Raw genomic sequence first — 23904 nt, forward strand, 5'->3', positions numbered from 1 at the left:
AATCCAAAAAGTGAGACAAGGGAGGGGGTACATGAAAGGCTGAGGACAGGCTGTGGCAACAGCTGAAGTACATATGCAAGATTGTGAGTGCAATTTCGTGTGCTTGTGTGTATCTGCAGCTGCGCAATTGTGTTTATGCATCTCAGTGAAAGAAAAGTGTGTTCAGTGTAGCGACCTATTTCTACAATCTGTATAACAACCTCAGCAAAAAGCTCCTCCGTGCAGGATCTCTGTCTACAGCCGGCACTGGTTGGGTGAGTGCGTGAGAGCATTAAGGAAATGCAGGTTTTCACTGTCGAGCTGCATTTATGAGTTCAAGCGCTGCAAGTAGAGCAAGTCCGTGTGACTCACCCCCTGATATGTCTGCAACATTTTTATTTGATAAATTTAGATTACTCAAAATAACATCCGAGTCAGACAAATCTCCCAAAATCTGTCAATGACTCTTTTATCTCATCTTTTTCTTAATTAATTAAGAAACCTGATATTGTCATTGGGTTCATTAGACTGGAAAACTGAAAACACTTCCTGCTGGTAATAATTCCAGCTTTATATCTTTGTCAAATTGTTCACCAAATCAGTTACCACTTCTGTAATATATTGTTTAAGTAAAACGTATTATTAGAAATATTTGAAAATAGCTAAACTTGCCTCCCTCTCAGTGGTAGCTGAACAAAGCGGTTCCCCTGAGAGCTGTGAACTGCAGCTGAAAGCTGTGGAAATAGGAAAGTGACTGGACTTTAAATCAAGACTATTATTTAACCTTGGATGTCAGCAGGCATAGATGTGCATTTCCTTTGTCTCTGTCACCCTGTGATGGACTGGCAGCCTGTCTTGGATATGAACCCTGCCTTTTGCTCAGTGACCGCTGGAATGAGCTCCAGTGCCAGCTTACGACCCTGAACGGGATGAAGCAGTTATAGAAAATCGATGGAAAGATGGACTGGTGCATGGAAATTCAATGAGAAATTTAATGGGATTTAATGAGCTGATTTGTTGTTTGACTTTAACTTCTTAAAATTCTCAAAACCTCGAGCTGATTTTATGAGTGTGCACTTCTTTGAGAAGCTAAAAAAAAAAAAAACTGGCCTGTACTCACTCCAGGACATCTCTGTTGAACTGCAACTTGCTGTTCCCCAAGAACTCTCCGATCATCTGTCGGCTCAGGCCCTTCCTCTGCAGCAGGAAGTGAGCGACTCCGATGGCTGTGTCGGGGACAAAACCACGCGTGATGAGGAAGTGGATGCCTCTCTCTGGGTTTCTGTCCAGCAATAATCAACAGCAGGAAAAACAGAGTGTTAGAGTTAAAGTGTTAAAGGGTGCTTTGTCCGTGTGTGTGTGTGTGTGTGCATGTGTGTGTGGGTGGGCGTGAGTGAGGGTAGGGACTGCAAAGAGGGAGTAGAAAAGTGCATTCATGTGGAAAAGCTGTTAGCTCAGGAATTCAGGATCAGCTCCACTGTCACTGAGTTCATTTACTTTAATTTGTATTAACTAATATTAAGTGAAGGCACACTCTGGGCATGTTTTATAGAAACTAAGTGGCTCTCATTTTGTTCGTGACTTCCTTCGCTCAATTTTTCTCCCTCTTCACTTCTCCATCTTCATGTCCGCCCCCCTCTTGATCTCTTTTTTTTTTCTCTTCACAGACTTCACACTGTTACAAGATGCTATTAAATAGTCTTCTCTCAATAATCACAAACACTAATGGGCAGCTCCTCTGAGCTTTTATAGATGGTAGTGGTGGGCTTTCTTTTTTGCTCTCCCATTGTATCACCCAGTGCTCCTACCTAAGTCAGTCCTGGGCATTGCTCCCCTCTACCAACCCGGGAGGGCCCTGCACTGAGCTCAGGTCTCCTCCTTAACCTGAGGAGTGAGCAGCAGCTTCTTTTCACCAGACAGGGTGGGGTTTCTCCGGCCGGACGTTGCGCGTGGAAGGATCACGTTATTCCGGCCAGATCCTCCCCACCCCATCTGGCGCCCCGGCTGGCCAGATGGGCATGTAGAGCCCAGGACTGTTGCATGTTTTTGTGAGGGTAGCTCAACACGGGGAGAAAACAAGCAAACTCCACACAGAAAGGCCCTTTCGCCAACCCCACCCAGGGTGTGGGCGCTGAAGTCATGGGGGAACTTAACACCAGTGTTGTGCTAGTTACTGAAAAATAGTAACTAGATACCGTTTCTACTTACTTCATTAAAAAGTAACTCAGTTAGTAACTCAGTTACTTACACCAAAAAGTAATGCGTTACTATGAAAAGTAACTTTTTAGTTACTTTAAACAAAAACATTATTTTAAATGCTCCCATTTAATGCCCCTCTAGCCTTCATTTCAGCAGGTACTGTATGGATTTACATTGTGCATCGTGTTCTGCATTCTAAACAGTCACTCCGCATCTTCACTTCCTGTGTCAATAACGTTGGTCGCTTAGGAACAAGCTGAGAACGGCCAATGAGCTTCAGCAGCAGCTCAAGAACGGAGCCCTTTGATGAATTGTTCATTACAGTCTCAAATATAACCAATGGTGGCATGTTGGTTTATAAGAATCTTTTTGCCCAGAAGAAAAAAGAGCGACAACAACGACCCATAACTATTTTCTTTTCTCGAAAAAACACACCTGCACCGCGGGCTTTAGGAGAAAAAGACGCTATAGTGCGGAGTCGAGATGCAGCGCCTTCTATAATAATTGTAAAAATAATTTCACTTATCACGGGTTCTTTTTGGAACGTACCCCCTGCGAAAAACCAGGGATTACTGTAATGACAATATCTCCATGTTGCGAAATTCGCCTTCTCTTGGCTTGTCATGTTTTTGAATGCACACACACACACACACACACACAAACACACACACACACTACGTTTCCTCTGGTCTCCACGTGTGGGGAAAAAGAGCTTCACTGTAGCCAGAAATAACGGAGTAACGCACCGTTTGGTAACGGTAATTGCGTTACTGAATTTAAAAAGTAGAGTATTAGTTACCGCAAAACTAACGGCGTTATTAAATAACGCGTTAGTCCCAACATTGCTTAACACGCACTAAGCGCCCACAGCGTCCCTGGCAGGAATTGAACCCAGGACCTTCTTGCTGTGAGACAGCTGCACTACCAGCTGCGACACTCTTTCCCCTCTTTTTTAACAGTATATACGACATTAAGACAAAATGATCACCCTTTTCTGTGACACGGCAACTAAGTATTTCCAGCTCACTCACACGTTGAAAAGGTTGAGTCCAATTCGATAGAGGCGTTTTCGGTGTGTGTCGGTGGACAGAGTTGGTGAGCGACAGGAAGCTGGATCCTGGCAGCGGTCCCTTGGAAGAGAGACAACAAGGGCCTGCAAGGCTTCAGGGCTCGGCCCGCCGGGGATCTGCTGAGGATGAGTGTAGTGGTACTGCTGGTACTGGGTGTAAATCTGTGCAGGCTGCTGGTTAGACTGGGCAGAGGTGGACATGCAAGTTGAAGTTGAGGTAGAAGCTGAGGTGGATCCCATTCTGTCCGAGCTGCTCCCCCCCTCCAACCCCAACCCCTCTGCAGTCGGAGCTGCCGAACCCCTCCTGGATCCCGCATCAGCCATTTCCAGCTCCTCACTGGGTGGAGGCGCCGGAAACTCTGACTCGTCTGCCAACTGGCCGTCCCCTCCCACAGTCATCCCGCTTACAGAGGGTTTCCTGCCGCCGGCTGCTCCTCCACCAGCATTTCCCAGAGAAGTGGTGGTGGTGGTCGTGGTAGCAGAGGAGATGGTGTAGGAAGTGTTGCTGTCAATGTGAACAGTTACGTCCCTGAAGGCCATGAGCAGCGAGCTGGCACTGCGAGGCAGACAAGCGCTCTCAGCAGCAGCACGCAGGGCCCCGGGGTCCATCAAGAGTCCTTTCCCTTCTCCGCTCTCTGACAAGCTCCAACCACGAAGAGCGTCGTCAATGGACTGAGCCAAAGAGTGAAGCTGTGAGGATAATTAAAAAAAAAGATTAAATAAAATAAACAAACATGAAATTAATCAATATCATTAGATCTCGGGGCATAGTTCATGCACGGTAGAGTTTATGATTACAGAGTCTATGATGAGACAAATGAAACTAGATTAACAGTAACTGTGACTGGACTAATAAACAAGCCAGATATATATTTTAACCATGAACTGTGAATTAGCATTTTTGATGTGATGTAGGAAAAAAAAGCAACATCCTAACATGCTTTGATAAGGCTCCTGGTGTTAAGTAGATGTAATGCCAATAGAATAATCCCATGCATGACAAAGATAAAAAATGTATATATGTATATATGCTCCAATCACATAACTGGGTATGTTAATCTGGCTTTGAGGAATTTGTATTTTTAAAGTAAAATTTGGATGTTTAAAGATTTGGCTTTCTTTTAATACAATAAATAGAAGGTTTTTTTCTGACATGTAAACATACTGCTATTTATTATTTAAGAAAATGTGATGCAACATGGTGATAAACAACCCCCTCTCCATTTTCTTTCTAAAGGAGGTTTTAAACAAAACCTGCAAGTAGAACTATGATAGAACAACTAAAGTTATGAATTATACATTCATGTTGTTGAAACATTATCAAAATCAATGGGATTCTTTCTGGGGGGGAATCATTCTAAGCAGGATTCAATAATTTCTTGCATCCTTTTATTTTATGCCCAATTTTGCATCTGACCAAATGAAACATGCTCACTTGTTCAGAGAAGCAGTCTTCCAGCTGTGTAAGTGTGGGTCCAGGCGCGGGAGTTTGAGGTGGAGCTTGGTTTGGGGTAGAAGAGGGGGCATGTGCAGGGCCCATTGCAGGAGACGGGGGCAGAGAAGTGGATCGACAAGGAGGTGGGGGCGGCGTCTTGGAGCGTAAGGGTATTTGTCCTCCTCCCGGATGCAGGCTGTAACTGTGTCTCTGGCCGGCATTCCGACTTCGCCCTGACGGGCTGGGTTGGCGCAGAGAGATCCGACGAGGCAGCTTACTCTCCGACAGCGAGTTGCGGATTTTCTGGAAGTTTTTGCTGAGCTGGTACTGACGGAAAGCTGTCTGGATGCGTCGGGCTGCACGCCTTGCAATAAGATGGCCTCCATACTTCTGCTCCAACTCCTCTATCTGGGGAGAGTAAGATTGTGAGCGGGAAACAAGGCTCCAAGACCCTCTGAAGAAACAAGAGTGAGAGATACACCAATCCAACCATGCAATCAAATATGTTATCAATTTTGAGCATAGCTGCAGCAGGGGCGTCAATTGGGTATGAAGGTATGGCGGCCGCCACACCTTGGCTTCAAAGGAAAATGTAAATGTTTGTTTTTTAAATACATTTATATAATTACTCTGTGTCTATTTGTATTGATTATTCTATTACTTAATACAAATAGAATAACTACAAATGCAAATCAGAACAACATGATCCATTTCACTAGTTATTATACACTGCAAAAACTGAAAATCTTAACAAGAATATTTGTCTTATTTCTAGTTAAAATGTCTAATTTTTAGTCAAAAAAATCTCATTACATTTAAGACAAGACTCAAAAACAACCATTTTCACCTGTTTCAAGTAGATTTTCACTTAAAATAAGTGGAAAAATCTGCTAGTGAAACAAGATTCTTTTGCTTGTAATAAGATAAATCTTGTCCCACTGGCAGATATTTCTACTTATTTCAAGTGAAAATTTAATTGAAACAGGTGAAAATGGTCAAATAACAAGTTATTTTTCTGTTGATAACTCTTGTTTTAAGTGTAATTAGATTTTATGACTAAAAATTAGACATTTTAACTAGAAATAAGACAAATATTCCTGGTAAGATTTTGAGTTTTTGCAGTGAGCGAGACTGCATTTGAAAAAGTTCCAATTTTCTTAACCACACAGATCAGCTACATAGCAGACTTCTGTGATGAGTATTTGCTGGACGTGATGATTGATACTCTAGTTAAGTTCTGTGACTCGTAACCTTGCCATACCTTAGCTTCCACTGAATTGACGCCACTGAGCTGCAGAAGAGTTTAAACATTTGCTACATCCTGAAAATCATCCTTTTTTCATGTATCCTTTTTACTTTTATCACCGCTCCCTTTGAACTAGGGAGTATTTATTGGAATCAAAGAAAACATAATCTATCATCATTCAAATGTTAATACTGTCTGAAAGGCCATGTGAAAGAGGATGAATGGGCTGTGACAAAGGTGGTCTTGAAAACACGAATAGGAAAGTAAACACCCTCAGAAATCTATTTTTGTCCCATTTGTTGGCAGACCGTCCCCTCCCAAAATCTAACCATCCTCCAGAATTTAGCCCTCTAATATTCTCAGTAAAAAAAGGAATAAAAAGAGGAGTGGGAGGCAGGGGATGAAGAAAGACAGAAGGGGAAGAAAAAGGAGGACAGCCACACGTGTGTCTGTTGTGTGCTGGCTCACATTTGCGTACAAACACACGTTACCACTGCAGCAGCAACAGCAGAGGCATCAGCGGAGCTGTCAGCGCTTTGCTATGAGGAATAAAGGCATCTCCAGCCGCCACAAGCAGTTATTAGCTGTAACCATGACAACTTAGCATCTTTGCTGTTCCTGTCACTGTGGCAGTTGGTATCCTGGGTGTTCGTTTTCATGTCAGCAGAGACAGAAATAGATCTGAATGGGAATCTTATTTGTCAAGCAAAACAATGTGAAGTGATCACCCCTCACACACCACCTTCCAATAAACCAGGTGGAGCAGACGTGCGCTTTCAGTCCACCAAGTGCTTATTATGGGCCCACACAACATACCTGTTTGTTTTTATTCTCCAGGCTGATCTCATATTCACTTGGCCCCTCCCTCTTGATCCCTTCGACTTCCTGTCCTCCGCCAGAGGACGTGCCGTCCTCCAGGCTCAGCATCTGTCCACTGCAACAGAAATAAGAATGGAAAAATATCAGTCCTCCCCACCAAGCAAAACGCTGCTGTTATCGGGGGGACAGCTTATCAGTCCTGCTGCACTGTGTGAGGAGGACTGGAGGTTGGTATAGGAGGAAACGCGTCGACTGTGATGCGTGGCAGAGATGGCCTGAGGTGAGGATGACTGACTTTATGTGTCCAGTCGTTTTGGGTCAGATTTATGGCTCCACAGCAAGTTACAGGAACGAAGCTCTGGATGTGAGCCCAGAATGAATCCTACAAAACTTACAGTGGGTCTAGCATCTCCTTTTACATCATTTGCTATCATCTACACATTAAAACAAAATTTTCTCGACACTACTTTACATTAAAATACAAGCAGTATTTACATCATTTTAATTTAGATCACATTATACTCCAAAAGCTCAGTTTCTCAGCGCTTGAGCTGAAAAAATCTACCAGTAACTATTTTCCACCCCGAGTTACCTTGGGAAACCTTTAATGGAAAATAATAATAATAATAATAATAATAATAATAATGATAATAATAATAATAATAATAATAATCTAAAGGTGATTAAATTTCTGCCCTCCGTAATCCAGAGCTACCTATTATTCATCATTAATAGAAGAAAATAAAAATAACCCCAGGTTCCTTTTTAACACTCTGGCCAAACTGACAGAGTCTTAGCACTACTGATCCATGTATTTCCATTATTCTCGACTGTAATTATTTTATGAATTTCTTTAATGATAAAATCATTAACATCGGAGACAAAATCATTCACCTCCTCCTTTCAGTTGGTGATGAATTAACCTCCTTAGAAATAACTGCAAGATCTAATGTATATTTAGACGTCTTCACCACAATCAATATTTCTTAATTTACTTCACTGATCTCCAAATCTAAATCCTCTACTTGTCTTTTAGATCCCATCCAACCAGATTATCTAAAGAAATCCGCTAACCAGCGCCCTCTATTTAGATATGGTTAATCTGTCTCTATGAACAGGCTATGTACCATATTGTTTTAAAACAGCTGTAATAAAACCCCTCCTCAAAAAGCCTACTCTTGATCCAGACATTCTAGCCAACTATAGACCCATATCCAACCTTCCCTTTCCGTCTAAGATCCTTGAGAAAGCAGTTGCTAACCAGCTCTGTGATTTTCTACACAACAATAATCTATATCTGAGGATTTTCAATCAGGATTTAGAACCCATAGCACAGAAACTGCTCTGGTTAAAGTTACAAATGACATCCTTACTGGATCTGACAATGGCTTCCTCTCCATACTTATTCTATTGGACATTAGTGCAGCATTTGATACTATCAACCATCACATCCTTCTACAAAGACTAGAGCATCAAGTTGGCATTAAAGGAACCACATTAAACTGGTTTGAATCATATCTATCAGATCGACTTCAGTTTGTACACACTAACAATAAATCTTCCCCCCACAAACAGTCATGCATGGCGTTCCACAAGGTTCTGTACTTGGTCCAATTCTGTTCTCTCTTTACATGCTTCATTTAGGTAATATTATAAGGAGACGCGCCATAAATTTTCACTGCTATGCAGATGATAGCCAATTATACTCATTTATGAAGCCGGAATACTTAAACTTCAAGTTTGCCTCAAGGACGTAAAGACTTGGATGACCTGTAATTTTTTATTACTAAACTCAGACAAGACTGAAATCATTGTGGTCGGCCCAGAAAGGCATTTTTGGGTAATGCACCTACTCTGGACGGCTTTACTCTGGCCTATAGCACATGTGTAAAGAATCTGGGGGTCATATTCGATCAGGATATGTCCTTTAAATCCCATATCAAGCAAATTTCAAGAACTGCCTATTTTCATCTACGTAATATTGCCCAAATCAGACACATCCTGTCACAGAAAGATGCTGAAAAAATAGTACATGCATTTGTCACCTCAAGGTTAGATTACTGTAACTCCTTGTTATCAGGCTGTACCAGCAAGACGCTAAAGTCTCTCCAGCTGGTTCAGAATGCCACCGCTCGTGTGCTGACAAGAACTGGGAAAAGAGACCATATCGCCCCAATATTAGCCTCCTTACACTGGCTCCCTGTAAAAGCCAGAATAGAGTTTAACGTCCTCCGCCTCACCTATAAACTCCTGAATGGTCAGGCTCCATCCTACCTCAAAGAACTTATAGTTCCCTACTATCCTGCTAGATCACTGCGCTCACAGAATTGGAGGCAGAGCCTTCACGTTTCAGGCCCCTAACCTCTGGAATAATCTTCCAGTCTTGGTCTGAAAGGCGGACACACTCTCTGCCTTTAAGAGAAGGCTTAAAACCTTCCTCTATGAAAAATCTTATTTTTAGAGTCAGCTAGCCTGGTGTTACTGTGTTTTTTGGGATGTTTTGCTGTTCTTCTGTTTCTCTGATGCTGATGTTTTATGATGCTTGTGTTTTATTTTATGATGTGTGATATCTGATCACTTTTATCTCTGTTTTTCGTGTTGTAAAGCGTTATGAGATGACCTTTGTTATGATTTGATGCTATACAAATAAATTGAATTGAAAATTGAATCAAACTGAATTGTTTCTGACTAAGTGTTATTGTGGCTTGTTTTTGCAAGAGAAACAACACATATTCCTGTGCTATGGGATTAGGAATCTCAATGACTTCTCTTATCTCAGTCCAATGACCGAATCAGTTTGGAGCAGAGAGCCAAAGGCGAGGCACGGGCTGGCGCATGTCACTGCAGGTTCCAATCACTGTGCACTGCTCACATGAGAGATGATGGAGTTGGACTTGTTTTGAGCACATCTTTAACTTGCTTGCCTTGTCCAAAAGAGTACCCTTAGATGACTTTGTCGTGGATTGGCACTACTGCATTGATAACTAAAATTGTCAGTCAAAGGAAAGGAGGATGAGAAGAGGGATGACATGACTGAATTCTGAGCTGGCGTCTTCTTGAGGATTCTGAAGAAATATGTGAGAGCTACTGGATTTTATCAAGACTGTTATGGCTTCAAATCAGGCTAACTGGAGAAGGAAAACCATGGCTTGACTGATGCTGTGAAAAAAAATACAGCATTGTAAAAGAAGAAAAAGGTAAAGCTATGTGGTAAGGACCAAGAATACATGAAACATATGAGGTACTAAAGACTTTTCATTACGTTTCATTAGATGATACACGCTAAGGGAGAAACAGTAAAAACCAACGTAAGCCTTCAAATGTCAGATAACCTCTCCAGTTTAGTCTTGGACTTTTACTACAGTGGCTTTACATCATTTATCAAACCCGAACAGCTAAAATGAAAACTGTTTTCTATAACTTAACATAACCTCATTTGTAGTGCACCAAGAAATTACAAGATGTGTGGGGGTGGAGGGGCTGACTTAAATGAGTTTACACAATTGTGTCTCATGTTTTTCCAGTACCGAGGTACACATCACCCTCTTGTGGTCAAAAGGAACGGCTATCTCATAAATAAATAACTGAATAAATAAATTAAACGTTTTTAGGGGTTGATAAGACACACAGACAAAAAACTAAAACGTTCAGCTGCCAGTCTAACAGAGGTGGACCTATAAAAGATCATCCCTACAAGACTGCTTTCAGCTGTTTACAAACCGTGAATATGTTAAAGGTAAAGGAATAGGAACTGTTGTAAGAAATGTAATTTTCATTTTCATGCCAATACCCAATACTACTAATCATTGTGACAGCAAACAGAGAAAATAAACAGGAATTCCTGACTTTTTGAGCCACGGGAGCTGGTGAATGTTGAGTGATTTATTTTTCTGTCACTAGCCCTAAATAAAGCAAATTATTCTTCATCACTGATGTTTATTAATGTCCTGTTAATAACCTCATCCAGAGGTTCCACATGTCTGTGTCTTCATGTTTTGCATTTCAATGAATAGCCAGTTGAGTTAGAGTGATTCTGTCTTCAATTTGTCTCGTTTATTTCCTTCCTTCCACCCATTGTGTGTGGGTGTATGTGTGTGTATGGTGTGGGTGTTAGCCTAACCCATGCATCATCAGGTGTGAGGCAGAATGCAAGCTGGACAGGACACCAGTCCACCACACAGCTCAAACCAAACTCACACTTACATCTGTACATATATGTCATTTTATAATTATCAATGAGCCACACATGAATGTTTCTAGATGGTGGGAATAAATGCAGCACCCAAAGAAAGGGGAGGGAGAAAGCGGACAAATCCCCCACGGAAAGCCTCCAATCGAAATTCAATCTAGGAACCTTTTTCCTGGAATGTAGCCTTGAGAATTTCTTCTTTTTTTTCTCCATACTCCACATGGCAGCAGCAATTTAAGCCCTCAGACACTGATAAAAGATTGCTATTTTCCGCTTCATCAATAAGTGCAATGCTGTGAAAATAGAGCCTCACTTCACGTCAGGTTGGCATGAAAGTCATTTCCTGGTGTTCCATATTCCCTCAGGTTACGTTTAGCTCCTTAAACATGTTTCAAACAATTACTTAATGAAATTTGGTTGAAATGTAAATCCCTCCTTCTCTTATTTTAAAGCTCAGAGACAGCCTACCTCAAATGAACTCCAATATCAGTCATGCAGATATACTATGCAAATAAAAAGCACATTGCTGAAGAGCTCAAACTTATTGTATATCATATGTGCTTCATGATATTTCAATGCAAGCGAGAGCTCTATTGTCACTGTCAACGTAACAACACACAAAAAACAATCAAGTATCAGGATGCTCCAATGCTGAACCAACTGGAAAGTTGACACTAGAATTTTTAAATATAAAATGTATATTTGTAGAGGACATTAAAATCCAGTAAGTGGAAAGTAAAGACTTATTTTGGACACACTCTAAATGTCCAGGGAAAGGCTCTACTGTTTCCACACCAACAACATTCCACTCAATTTTTGCTGTAAAGATCAATGCCGTTTCTGTGTATGAGGCTCTGAAGGCAGATGCGTTTCCATGGCAATAACATCATTTGGATAAGCAGTGCAGTGGCAATTATGATGAAGAATATAAGGTTATAAGAACTGAGGAGAAACGCGAGAAAAAAAAAAAAACATTATTAGATTATCAGCTCTATTTCCAGTGTTACGCTGCTGGGGTGAAGCATTCAAAATGACTGTAGGCAACACAAGAATATCAGGTTCTCAAAAGGTATACATGAGTGGCAGCAAACTTCAGAGGGAAAACCCAGTCAGACAACACAAGCGGTGAATAAGCATTTAGTATAGGAATAGAAGCTGAAAGCCGGATGAAAACTACATCTAAATCCCGCTGCGCTGGAGTTAACCGTGCCGAGAGTGGAGGATGTCTTCCCGAGGTCAGAGTTGGAGTGTCACATCGTGCTCTTGTAGCCTAATCCCTGACACAGAGTGTACAATGTTTACCGGGCAGCATTATAGAAATTCTGTGAAAGCCATGGAAGGCTTGAGTAATTTTGTGGCATTACACAACGCCAGCCCTAATACTCTCAAGTTTCCCAGTAATCCAAATTTCCTTAGACATCATGCTTTTTGTCATCTTTGCTAATTTCTCTGGCATCTCCGCACATCTGAAAGATGGAAAACACTGACACTCAGCACCTTTTATACAGGCAGGCTGAACTGAACTAGATAGAGATGTGATCACACCCTTGAGGATTCATAATGGTTTACCATTATGAATGTCTGTGTGTGTGTGTGTGTGTGTGTGTGTGTGTGTGTGTGTGTGTGTGTGTGTGTGTGTGTGTGTGTGTGTGTGTGTGTGTGTGTGTGTGTGTGTGTGTGTGTGTGTGTGTGTGTGCATGATGCTGTGTGCTTGGGCGCTGTTTCCACCTACCGGATACTGCTGAGTCTAATCATTCTTACACGAAGGGAACCACAGCTAAAAATGACTGGGGAGGATAAAAAGGCTACTCATGGTTAAATAATGAGTGCATCACTTAAGTTCCTCTTTGTCTTCTTCGATTGCTGTGAAATCAGGTTTATTGACTCCCCCCCCGTCCTCCCACCTACCACCATTATCAGTTGGAGATGGGGCCAGAGTGGCTCAGTCCAATAAAGCTGGAGAATAAAGGCAGAAAGAGGAAAGACTGTGAGAGTAACAGGGCGAGGAAACAGGAAGCTAGTGGAATTTGTTGGTGTGTGCATGCTGGAGGCTGTCTCTATCAAAAACTCTATTAAAACACTGCCATGCCCTGGCGCTGCATCAGAATACATTAGAGTACATTAGAATACATTAGAGGATTTAAAAGCAATGGTTGAGCTATTAATGCATCTGGACAGCAAAAGCCTCCATAATAATATGGGCTCTATAAACACTTTCTCTTGCTCCTCCTCCTCACACACATATTCCCACACCATATAGGGCAGCAATGGACACCCCAAGCGCATGTGTCTGCCCTGCCTCCACTTGTGTCATCGTGATGCAAAAGAAATAAACATCTCGCACATCACACTGCTTAAGCTCCATTACTCCATTACTATACTCCCAGTGGAGATCTTGCTCTCGCTCTCACTCACACACACACACACACACACACACACACACAGATTTTATACAGGCTGAGTCAAGTGGAAAAGGTGCAGCAGGTTAGGCAAGAAGAGGCAGATCTCATGACGTGTTTTTGAAGCTTTGTTTGCATTTATATGCTCAGTGGATCACAGTATGTACTGTAAACATGGTGCAGGTTTGACTACGATGATAATGAGCATTGGTGTTATACATCTCCACATTTCTCTCATCATCTTGGCTGAGTGATGAGGCATAGCTATTAGCCCATCCACTCAGGGCCATGTGGGTGTAGGAGTTAAGTCATCCGATTGGAGAGAAGGGAGGGATCCCAGACAGACAATGATTTAAGAAAAAAAAGAATGAGAACAATCAGCTCAATGAGGAGGGATGAGACTGAAATAACTAACCGCAATGAGATGAGTACGAAAAGCATGGTCTTCTAACAGGCAGATAAATAATGAGACATAATAAACAACACAAGATATTGCCGCTGAAGACAAAGAGGAAAAAAATAGATGCAGCCGGGAAAGACTGGATTTAGAAACAGAGTACGGGGGATTAAAAAGATGAGGAGAATTCTGGAGGAGGAGGAGGGGCACACAGCGATCATTGGAAAACATGACAAAAATCAGAGCTTCAAAGTTCAGCAGCTCTCTGCTCCTTCAACCACCCAAGAGACAGTTCATGTATACACGCACTCTATATAAAATAAAGATAAACCCACAAAGTGAAAAGATGATTCTGGTAACGCCTGAACAGACAGTTGAAGCGGCAACCGTATGGTTCTCCTGTTACTACAGCACAAGTAGCGGTTGCATCACCTCAGAAATACTGTGGGTCCTTTGATAGTAGCAAAAATCAGATTAACATAATTCCTCTTCTTCTATTGTCGCTATATGTTTGTTACAGAACATTTTCCTGGCAGGGTCCATACATCTATAATTACAGCACTCCACAAAACCACACAGTCCAGTTAGGCGCTGTACACACACTATATAGCATCATTAAAAGCCTGGCTGTTGACATGACTCACTTAGATTACTCAGATGTGCAGATTGTGCAAACAGGCAGGAAGTTGGATGTTTTTGAAAGAGCACATTAGGGGAGAAAACTGCAGCAAAAGCACAGGAACAAAAATGTCTGTGGTTGACAGTCGATCTCACCCGGATGAGCCGGTGGTGTCAGCCTCTGGATGCTCAGGCGCTGGGCAACAGAACTGATGCAGCACGGTCTCGCTCCTGCAGAAGGATGCACAAAAACACCAAAAAAAAAAGAGCTTGTGAATAAAGGGGGAGGAAAGCATCAGGGCAAGAAGATTTGGAAGGACAGTATATCATTTAGCTGTTAATGCTTGTTTGTAATGTTTCCATATTCCTCCTTATCCTCAATGTCCAAATAAATAAAAATAAAAAAATCCTAAAGAGCCTTTTCTTGCACTCGGGATTATTGTATCATTACATTATACAGTTTGGCTTTGATCCCTGGGCAAGTGCCCCTATGTAGGTCAACTCAAGGCTGAAAAAGTTTAGAAAGACTGTAGGGATTTATTTGTTTCCGTGTCAAGATGTGTGTGTATTTGTTTATGTATCAGATCAGCTGCGATTTAGTAGAATTCCCCGTCCATGATCTGGACAGATGGTTGTCCCAGCTCTGCCTCCGACTTCCTCCTCTTAAGCTGGCCTCCCTCATTTGTGTCTCATACATTTTGCATTGACATTCATATTTCAGGCATATTGCTGGTTCTCGCATGTGGAGCAAGTTATGAGTGAGAAAAGAGCAGAGACACATCATGTGCAAGTCACTGCACGGATCAACGATTTCACTTTCAACATGCTGGACACTCTTCATCATAATGACTACAGTTGCCAGCCTTTTACACCTTTTGTCGGTGCTTTTGTCAACAAAGGGTGCTTTTGCTTTACACTGAAAACGTTGACTGCATTACAGTTAGTCTTCTGACCTGAGCAGGGCTTACGTTTCATGAGGCAGACCCGCAGAGACAGGCAGTCAGAGTCAGTGAAAAACTAGGAGTGACAGTAGGAGCTATAAAAAGCTACCTTTATATGACAACCTTCACAGACTTAAAGGGACCTTGATTTTCTCTGATAAGCCCATGTAACACCTTCGCCTCTAATGTCACTCCTCGCACAGAAACACACACAGGAACCTCTACAGACTTCACTCATTTATGCATCTGCATCCATTTTCTCCCTTGACAAAAGCGTTCGCCTTTTGTTAACAGGTTCCTCCCCCGGGGGCCTTGAAAATCTCCAAGACAATTATGTTATGTCTCAGCATTCATATTTCAGCTCAAATATTTTCTCCATGATGCTGTTCTCTCCTTGCCTCATAGATCAGGAAAAATAAGTAGGGTACCTGCAATCGCTCAAGCAAATAAGATTAAGTAGTCATTCGTCAAAAATACTAAATCCTTTTGCACAAAATGTTTTCAAATAGGCTTGCTAAGGTATATGAAATGAATAGATATTTACACTGATTGATGAGACAAGGTTTTTGCATTCAGATTACACCCATTTAATCTCTCTGACATGCATTTTTATGCATTTTTCCATAACAGTTGATGACATTTTTCAAAAAGTAAATCAATTTTCCAGTTTTGCTTTGAACCAGTCATTGTTGTGTGCAAATGCAAGCGTGCTATGTTGGATATTACACTTTCTAATCATTTATACTATCCATTCAAACATTTTGACCATGTTCCACCTTGGCGTTGAAGCATTTCCAAACTGTTCTAGGCTGAGACGTGAGGTCCATCACAGAAACAACGAGCCGCACATACTTGCGCTCACTCCTGCAGACAATTTAGGATCGTCAATCAGTCTAACATGCATATTTTTGCACATGAGAGGAAGCTGGAATATCCAGGGTAAAACAAGACAGGATGGAGGGATGTCAAAAGCAAAAAGACCCCAGCCAAAATGGGAACCTCCTTTGTTGCACAGCCCTCATTTAGTTTCATATCATGTCAATTTTAAAGACCTTTCATTACTGAGAATCTTTTCATTTCTTTTTTTTGTGTGGGAAATATCCAAGTCTTTAGAAGCCACTTTTTTTTTCATTTTTGTGCAGCAAATCTGTAAACCAGTGATTAACTAATATTTTCTTCAATACATCTCGTACTAAAACATATTCCAAAACCATTTTCTCAATTCATCAAATACTAACAGTTGCTCGGTCAAGAGCACTTTATATGAGCTCTCAACACATCACTTTCCAAATCCAACCTTTTATTGCCCCATTCTAAAACATGGAGAACGGCTAGACGGCTACGGTTATCAACAAAAAAGAAAAGGTAACGGTGGCTCAGATCAGAGATCAGAGTTTAATATGGAAATTGACTCTTCATTCCCAAGCTGGAGATTCATGTGTGAGTCCAACACTGAGACTGCTGTTTTTCTTTATCTGTCTTTCTTTTTTTTTATTTCCTTCTGGATCCCGGTTAATTTTTACTATGTGACAATATGGTTCTGAAAATGGGTCGCTTCTGCACGTGTTTAGGGACTGTTGTTGTGCAGATTGCACAACAACAGAGTTCAGAGTTCATTGCAGGTGTGTTTTGGGTATGTAATTCTGTCAAGCATCAAAAATGAAACAAGAGCAGTCCAAAACTGCATACTTCCACTGAGACTGAACAAAGAATCTTGGATCCAGGTCAACATCAAAAGTTAATTACATAAGCTGACTCATGCGTCACCTCTCAAGTTTTTACATCCCTTTCTCTTTCAGTTATCCTGCTAACAAACATCCCAAATCTATCACGCAGTGGTCTATGACCCTTCTTGCAAAGTCACATTTTTTTAATCTAAAAAGAAATATTGCCACATCATCAGTGGTTGATGTAAAATATCTCTGAAGGTTTCATCTGACATATTGTGCTGTAATGTTGTTGCACATTAGTCTGGACAGGCTCTTGTACTTCTGGAAACTGCACATACAGTATAGTGAAGCAGAGATTTAATCTTTTTGTTGTCTCTTACTTTTTTAGGATGTGTGAGCTCTGCTAACATGTTGTTGGTTTGTTAATTCACACGTGTTGGGAGCTCGGAGCTTCATGTTGAGGTCATATATTGCCTCAAACGGAAAAGAGCTGAAAGTCACCACGAGATGCCCTTTTTTAAACATTTTTTTAATGCACTGTATTTTTGCTCAGTGTCCAGTGTATGCACTTTCTTCTTTATAGAGAGCTAATTGTGATCCCATGTGTTATCTGGCTAATTTAGGGAGGGCGTGTTGAAGTGTGTGAGATGTGAAGCTGCCATGTAACCTGTGAATATTGAATTCCTCTGCCAGTTGCATGTTTTTGAGTTCTTCTTTTGTTACTTTCAGGATAGAACCCATTGGATTTAGTTGTCTATATGTATTTACTTTATTCTTACCTTTTGGCAGCTGCTCTCTCTTTTTTCTTTGTGTTTTGTACAGAGGCTGCTGGAAATGTACACAAAGATACCTTGTGACTATTTAATTCCTTCACTGCTGCAGATGCTGAGAGTATGTACGGCAGAGATAACGCATAAGTGCTGTGTTCCTCCACAAACAACCGAGCGTAGCTGAGGTTGGTAAATAAATTGTTCGGTGACCTTCCTGGGCAGTATTTCTTTCTTTCTTTATACGCACAGTATATAAGGATAGCAGGCAGCTCATGTAGCTTGGCAATAAAGACTTGAACAGTGGAGTGATAGAAAGGAGAGTCAGAATTGGATTTTTTTGGGGACGGGTTATAACTTGTCTCAGTCAGGTTGCCAGGCTACCAATAACAGAGAAGCCAGCAAATTGGTGGATCTGGCTGAGAAAAATTGCACCACACAGATTAAAAAAGACATACCTCTTCTTTTTTTTTATCCTTTGGCTTTTTTTACAGATAAAAAAGAGATACCTTTGTGGGTACTACTCTAAATGGTGAGCTTTAAAGGTTGTAGCTTGTCAGATTTTGTAACTGGGCTAACTGTTTCCCCCTCTTTTACTATCTTCATGGTGGATTTGACAAAGAAGCCGTCAACCCTGCCTTGGCTCTCAAAGTTAGGTTAATTCTCCGTGATTTCTAACGCATAAGACTTTTTGTCAGAATCCGTGAATATAGCTACCTATCTAGTTAGTGCACAGTAAAAAGAGTAGTAATAAGAGTAATAGCTCTCAACAACAAAAGTCAAACCCTGCTCCCCACCAGTATGAGAGCTGCGTTGGAAGAGACGAGACCGACCATCCACCCTCTTCCTGAGTCTGTCTGTTTGTACAAGGTCCACACATAACCACCATTCAAATAACACTTACAAAGGGAGTGGGTGAATATTTCAATAGGACACATATTCTGCTGTCGGCTCATATTGTCTCTTTCTCAGAGCCTGGCCCTCCCTCCTAGTCCCCCCCCTCCTCCCGCTCCATCACTCTCCACTCTCCTGTTTTGCAAGGGTACTTTAAACCCAATGCTTTTGCGAGTTCGTGTCCAGGAGGTAGTGCAAGAAAAAAAAGAGGAGTCTTGCAAAAAGGTCAGCTTGTTTTGGACTCAGTATGCTACCAGCATATTGTATGTCCCTTTCACTTGAGTACAGGGCACCTCAACCAACATTGTCCAGCCTATTTGCTCGCAAGCAGTGCAGGCAGACCGAGGAGACAGTCTTTCCATCTCCCTTCTCTGTGTTTTGGTACCTGTCTCACTCCCCGCCCCCCCATCTATTATTTTATTCTCTTTTTTTCCCCATCTCTTCCCGCTTCTTTCTGTTTCACTGGTCCACACCAGTGTCAGCCTCAAGCTCCCTCTTCTAAATACCTCCAAGGGCTCCATCAAAGACAACGACTGAACATGCATCTTTCTCTTTCTCTTTCAATCTCTCTGCCTTTCTCTCCTCCTGAGAATGGCTGATTACTGTTCGCTCCATGGGCTAAGTGGGGCAGATAGAAGGCTCAGCTGGAGCGAAAGAGAGAGAGAGACAGACATAGAATGAGTGGAGAGGAGGATGCTGCCCCCACCACCCCACACCCCCATAGGCATATCCACGTGCACTGCCAAAACTGACAAAGATGCAAAGCACCCAAATGTACTGACTGTCAACCCTAAGCATCACACATTAGTACACGTTATTCCTCTGTAAAGCCCAAAAAGATAAATAAAAAAGAAGCGGAGAGTGATGAGGAGAGGGGCCTGGTGGTGGATTGTTACACAGATATGTGCATGGAAGCACACATGTGCAATAACAGGTTGTAAGAGATACGTGCAAACTGACAACAGGGACAACAGAGGGCGGATCGGCTCTCCAGTGAGCTGCAGGCAGGATACAGCTGGCAAGGACGGAGAGGTGAAAGCATCAGCCCCCCCCCCACCAACTCACCTGGTTTGGCCTGGCATAATGAAACATGAACATCAGCTGTAAAGCCACTGTTCTCATCTTGAAGGACTATGTATTTAAGGATCAGGAATCCACATGAGCTGCTAAGCTACTTAACAGAACATTCTCCTGCTTGATCAACTGGTGGCCACGTGGCCTGATACCAGTGCATGCCTTTATTCATTGTCACGTCTTAAACACTTGTGAAATGCATTAAGATTGCAAACCAATGACGCAATGGTAGAAGAATCAAATAGTTGCCACAGAATGACCTCTCTCTCTAAGGGTTCAGGCCAGGCCTTCCATGCAACAGGCTCTCGTCCAGGTGCAGGAAATGTCAGCCAAGGCAGGTGAGCAATTGCTGTGAAGATGAATAACAACTTTCTCTTATATCTATATATGGGTGTGTACAGTACTCGAGTTGTAAAAAAAAATCAGGGGGGATGGTGGATTTTATCATATGGGGACAGATAATTTGTGCTGATTACAAATAATATAATATATTACAAATCAATAGCACTGACCAAAACACCTGCAGAAATACTGCAGGAATGACATAGCAGCAGTTAAATGCAGCCTTCTGTAAGCTTTAAATATCCACTGGGCTTACATCAAATACATCAAAACACAACAATAAAAAACAGTTTTCTGAACTTATCAATATGACTCTGTCCTTCACAGGATAAGTAAAATGGATCACTGCAAAAACTCAAATAAGAATATTTGTCCTATTTCTAGTTAAAATGTCTCATTTTCGTAAAAAAATCTTATTACACTGAAAACAAGACTCATCACTGGAAAAAACAACAATTTTCACCTGTTTCAAGTAGATTTTCACTTGAAATAAGTAGAAAAATCTGCCAGTGGAACAAGATTTTTTTGCTTGTAATGAGAAGATAAATCTTGTCCCACTGGCAGATTTTTCTACTTATTTCAAGTGAAAATTTACTTGAAACAGGTGAAAATTGTCAAATAAGTTATTTTTTCTGGTGATGACTCTAAATGTTGAAATAGCAGTAAAACCACATTCATTGATGAAATGACATAAGGGATGGAAAGGGAGGATGGCAGTTTTACAGGGGGGATGATTTTGACCGTTTTTATTTCAGGGGGGGATGCCATCCCCCCTCATCCCCCCTCAACTCCAGTACTGGGTGTGTATGTAGGTATGTTTTCTATTACGCTCTCCCCCACTTTCCATAACTCCTCTTGATTTTTATGCTACTCCCCTCAGTGGGGGTGGAGTCCCAAAGAGACCAATCAGGACTGCTGGGACCCAACTTATGAGCAGAATACACATGCTGCAAACACCCTAAAAGATGGAAACATGGATTTTCTCTCATTAGAAGATGTGATGGTTGACTGTGAAGTTCTGGTGCCAGGCAGAAGGCGTCGTACGTGCCAATGTGTGTGTTTGTGCATGTGTTTTTTTTTTCTGTTACGCACGTGTGTCTCATCTACCACGGCAACATCAGAGGCCCGCAGATCCCGTGAGAGTTCCCACATCCCGTGATCTAATTAAAAAGAGAGGCCAGCAGCAGCAGCAGCAGCAGCCACGGACACTTAAGGCTGATTTATGGTTCCGCGTTACCAGGGGTGCAGATCCGATGTCAGGATTGGGGGGGACACCAACGTGATTTTAATTTTTAATTTTTTGCCAATATGCAATTCATACCATGCCATAACTGGGTAAAGGCTCGCCAAAAAATACCTCACAGGGAATCATTTATTGTGCTTACCTTTCTTGTTTATTTGTCCTAAACAGCCAACAGTGTGTGTCACTGCTTACTTAACTGTTATATTCGTAAATCATAATTTTAAGGGTTTTGGGCATGTAGTGTTTACTCATCTCAAATTCTTCTCACCATCTTCCTTTTATCCTATGGGACTACTTTATGCACGATCAATTGATATATGGATGAAATATGGAGCCCTAAACAAGTTGTTTAAACTAACTGATCATGTTTTAACACAGTTATGGTGGTAAACAGTTCTAAAAAAAAAAAAAATCTGTACACCTCAAAACGCACCGTGGATGTATTATTTTTTTAGAAATATATTTTTAATAAATATTCTACATATTCAACTTTTAAGTCTGAAAATACATTTGTTCAATTTTTAATAATTTTGGGTATTTTTATTGGGTGGGACAATTCATGTTTTTCAGACATTGGGGGGGACATGTCCCCCCCGTCCCCCCCGGGATCTGCACCCATGCGCGTTACACCAACGCAGAGCCTACGGCGTACCCTACGCGTAGGCTCTGCGTCGATTTAACGCGGAACCATAAATCAGCCTTAAAAAGGTGCCTCATCATGACGCGCGCCTGTCCCGAACTGACAGCTATCACACACACACACACATGTGCAGCAACGCGCACGCGTGGAGGCCTACAGCTGTTTGTTACGTAATGATCCAGTGATCGTGATCCATTTTCTCATTTAAATAATCCATCTCTTGTTCTGCTGCCACAGTCCTTAAAGGACTCACACACAGCTGCTGCAGACTCGGACATCTGCAAGCGGGTTCTCCATTAATTAAACGCCTCTCAATCTGGGAGACGCACACATGCGCATGAACTGTGACAGCTCAAACTGACAGCAAGGCAGAAAGAACATTTATTCCAGAAAGAAAAAAAAGAGCATTTAAAGAAATATAATACTTTGCATTTCTTTCTGAATACCTCACTGGTGCACAGTGGAGTATCCAAACAGATACCAAAGGCGACTTACTCGGATTTCTTTGCCAGGGTCAGGGATCGACACAGGGTTGATGGGGTCATCGGAACCAGAGAGGTGCAGCTGGGGCAACTTCCGCCGTTTTCTGACTCGCTATCCATGGGAGAAATGGTGGCCGGGTCCGCCGGGACCAGCTGCATGTCCCCCGGGTCTAAAGGTTGCACATCCTCCTGCGGCTGGAGCTCCGGCGCAGCCTCGGGCTGCGCTGGTTCCGCCGCATGCTCCGGCACGGAGACCCCCCCGGTCTCCAGCTGGGGGTCCTGCGGGGGGTGGTGGGGGCTGTGCAGGCAGGTGGGCTCCGGGAGGTGCTGATGGTGGAGATGGAGGTAGGGATGCTGCTGCTGCTGCTGCTGCTGCTGCTGCTGGACCCTGATGTCCCGCAAGTGCCTGTTCTCGCCGATCAGCTCGTCCACCCGCCGGTCCAGCTCCTCTATCCGGGCGCGCTGCGTCTGGATGAGACTCTGCTGGTTCTGCACGATGGTTGTCAGCTCCCGAAGGTACAGAATCGCCTGTACCGGGTTTTCTAGCAAGCTGGAGCTCATACTATCCAAAGGCAAGAAGAGGTAGAAGAAAAGAGAAAATAGCAGAGCTGGGCTGATGATGACAGATGGGGGGGATGAGGGAGGGGGGCAGAGGGAGATGCAGATATCCGCGGGGATGAGAAGGTGCACAATTTCCCTCTGATGTTCTCTTTTTAAATTGTGCTCGGTGGTGGACAGAGCTCGTCTCCACTACTCCGGTCGTTCACCTCCCTCCCTTGCTCTCACTCTCTCCCACTGCGCTGAGTGGTGCTGATGAGAGGAGCCGGATCCAGATGTGGCAGAAGGGAGGGGGGCGCGCGGAGACACGGATGCGTCATTACGCACGAAGACACGGGAAAAGGCCAGAGCAAGCACGCTCCCTATAGGCGGCCCACAAGAAGCTGCTCTTAAATGACTGGGATTGTTGCATGTACCATTCTGAGACGGGTTCATCTGCAGTCTAAAAATATCTCACACAAGAAAAGAAGAAAATGTGACCTATAGGCTACAACAATAATTAGGCCTATGGTTTGGTTGAATGGTGGTTCTCTTTGACAGATTGGATCTACAATTGAATTATATTTGGGACACTTTTGTGGCAGTATTAGGAGACCTAAAGATGTTCTGGTTCAGATAAAGCTTGGCCGGAAAGAAAGGTTTTGTTCAGTTTTAACATAATCAGCACTTCTGTATTGAGGATTACTTGACTAATTTTTCTTTCTTGAATAATTAAGCCTTGTTGAATTGAATTGAATTCATTTTGATTTGAACTTAAATGAATTCTTAAAGGCACTGAAGTCTTTGAGAATTATCATAACCTGGATGCGTGAGCTTCAACATCAGAGTAAAACCTGCAATATTTCAATATTTCTATAAGTATTCTCAACCAATGGCTAATTATTGATCATTGGGCTTCCAGACTAGTCACCTGGAGTAATGTAGTAGCCTAGTCAAAGAGTGA

General features: G+C 42.3%; 1 protein-coding gene across 4 annotated transcripts in view; it reads right to left on the reverse strand.

The window, feature by feature from the left end:
* The window catches only part of iqsec3b (IQ motif and Sec7 domain ArfGEF 3b), a 42445-nt gene extending 19256 nt beyond the window's left edge, over nucleotides 1-23189 (reverse strand). For 2 of the 4 annotated variants that reach the window (XM_061721929.1, XM_061721931.1), the window contains exons 1-6: nucleotides 22417-23189; nucleotides 14507-14581; nucleotides 6745-6862; nucleotides 4683-5090; nucleotides 3210-3937; nucleotides 1100-1261 (exon numbers count right to left, since the gene is read on the reverse strand). In XM_061721929.1, coding sequence (XP_061577913.1) covers nucleotides 1100-1261; nucleotides 3210-3937; nucleotides 4683-5090; nucleotides 6745-6862; nucleotides 14507-14581; nucleotides 22417-22964 — 2039 coding nt within the window. In that variant the 5' untranslated portion in view covers nucleotides 22965-23189. The other 2 variants (XM_061721930.1, XM_061721932.1) reach the window with 2 other exon arrangements.
* Nucleotides 23190-23904: the final 715 nt, after the last annotated feature.

Source organism: Cololabis saira, chromosome 5 (assembly GCF_033807715.1).
Source record: "Cololabis saira isolate AMF1-May2022 chromosome 5, fColSai1.1, whole genome shotgun sequence".
Lineage (NCBI taxonomy): Eukaryota > Metazoa > Chordata > Actinopteri > Beloniformes > Belonidae > Cololabis > Cololabis saira.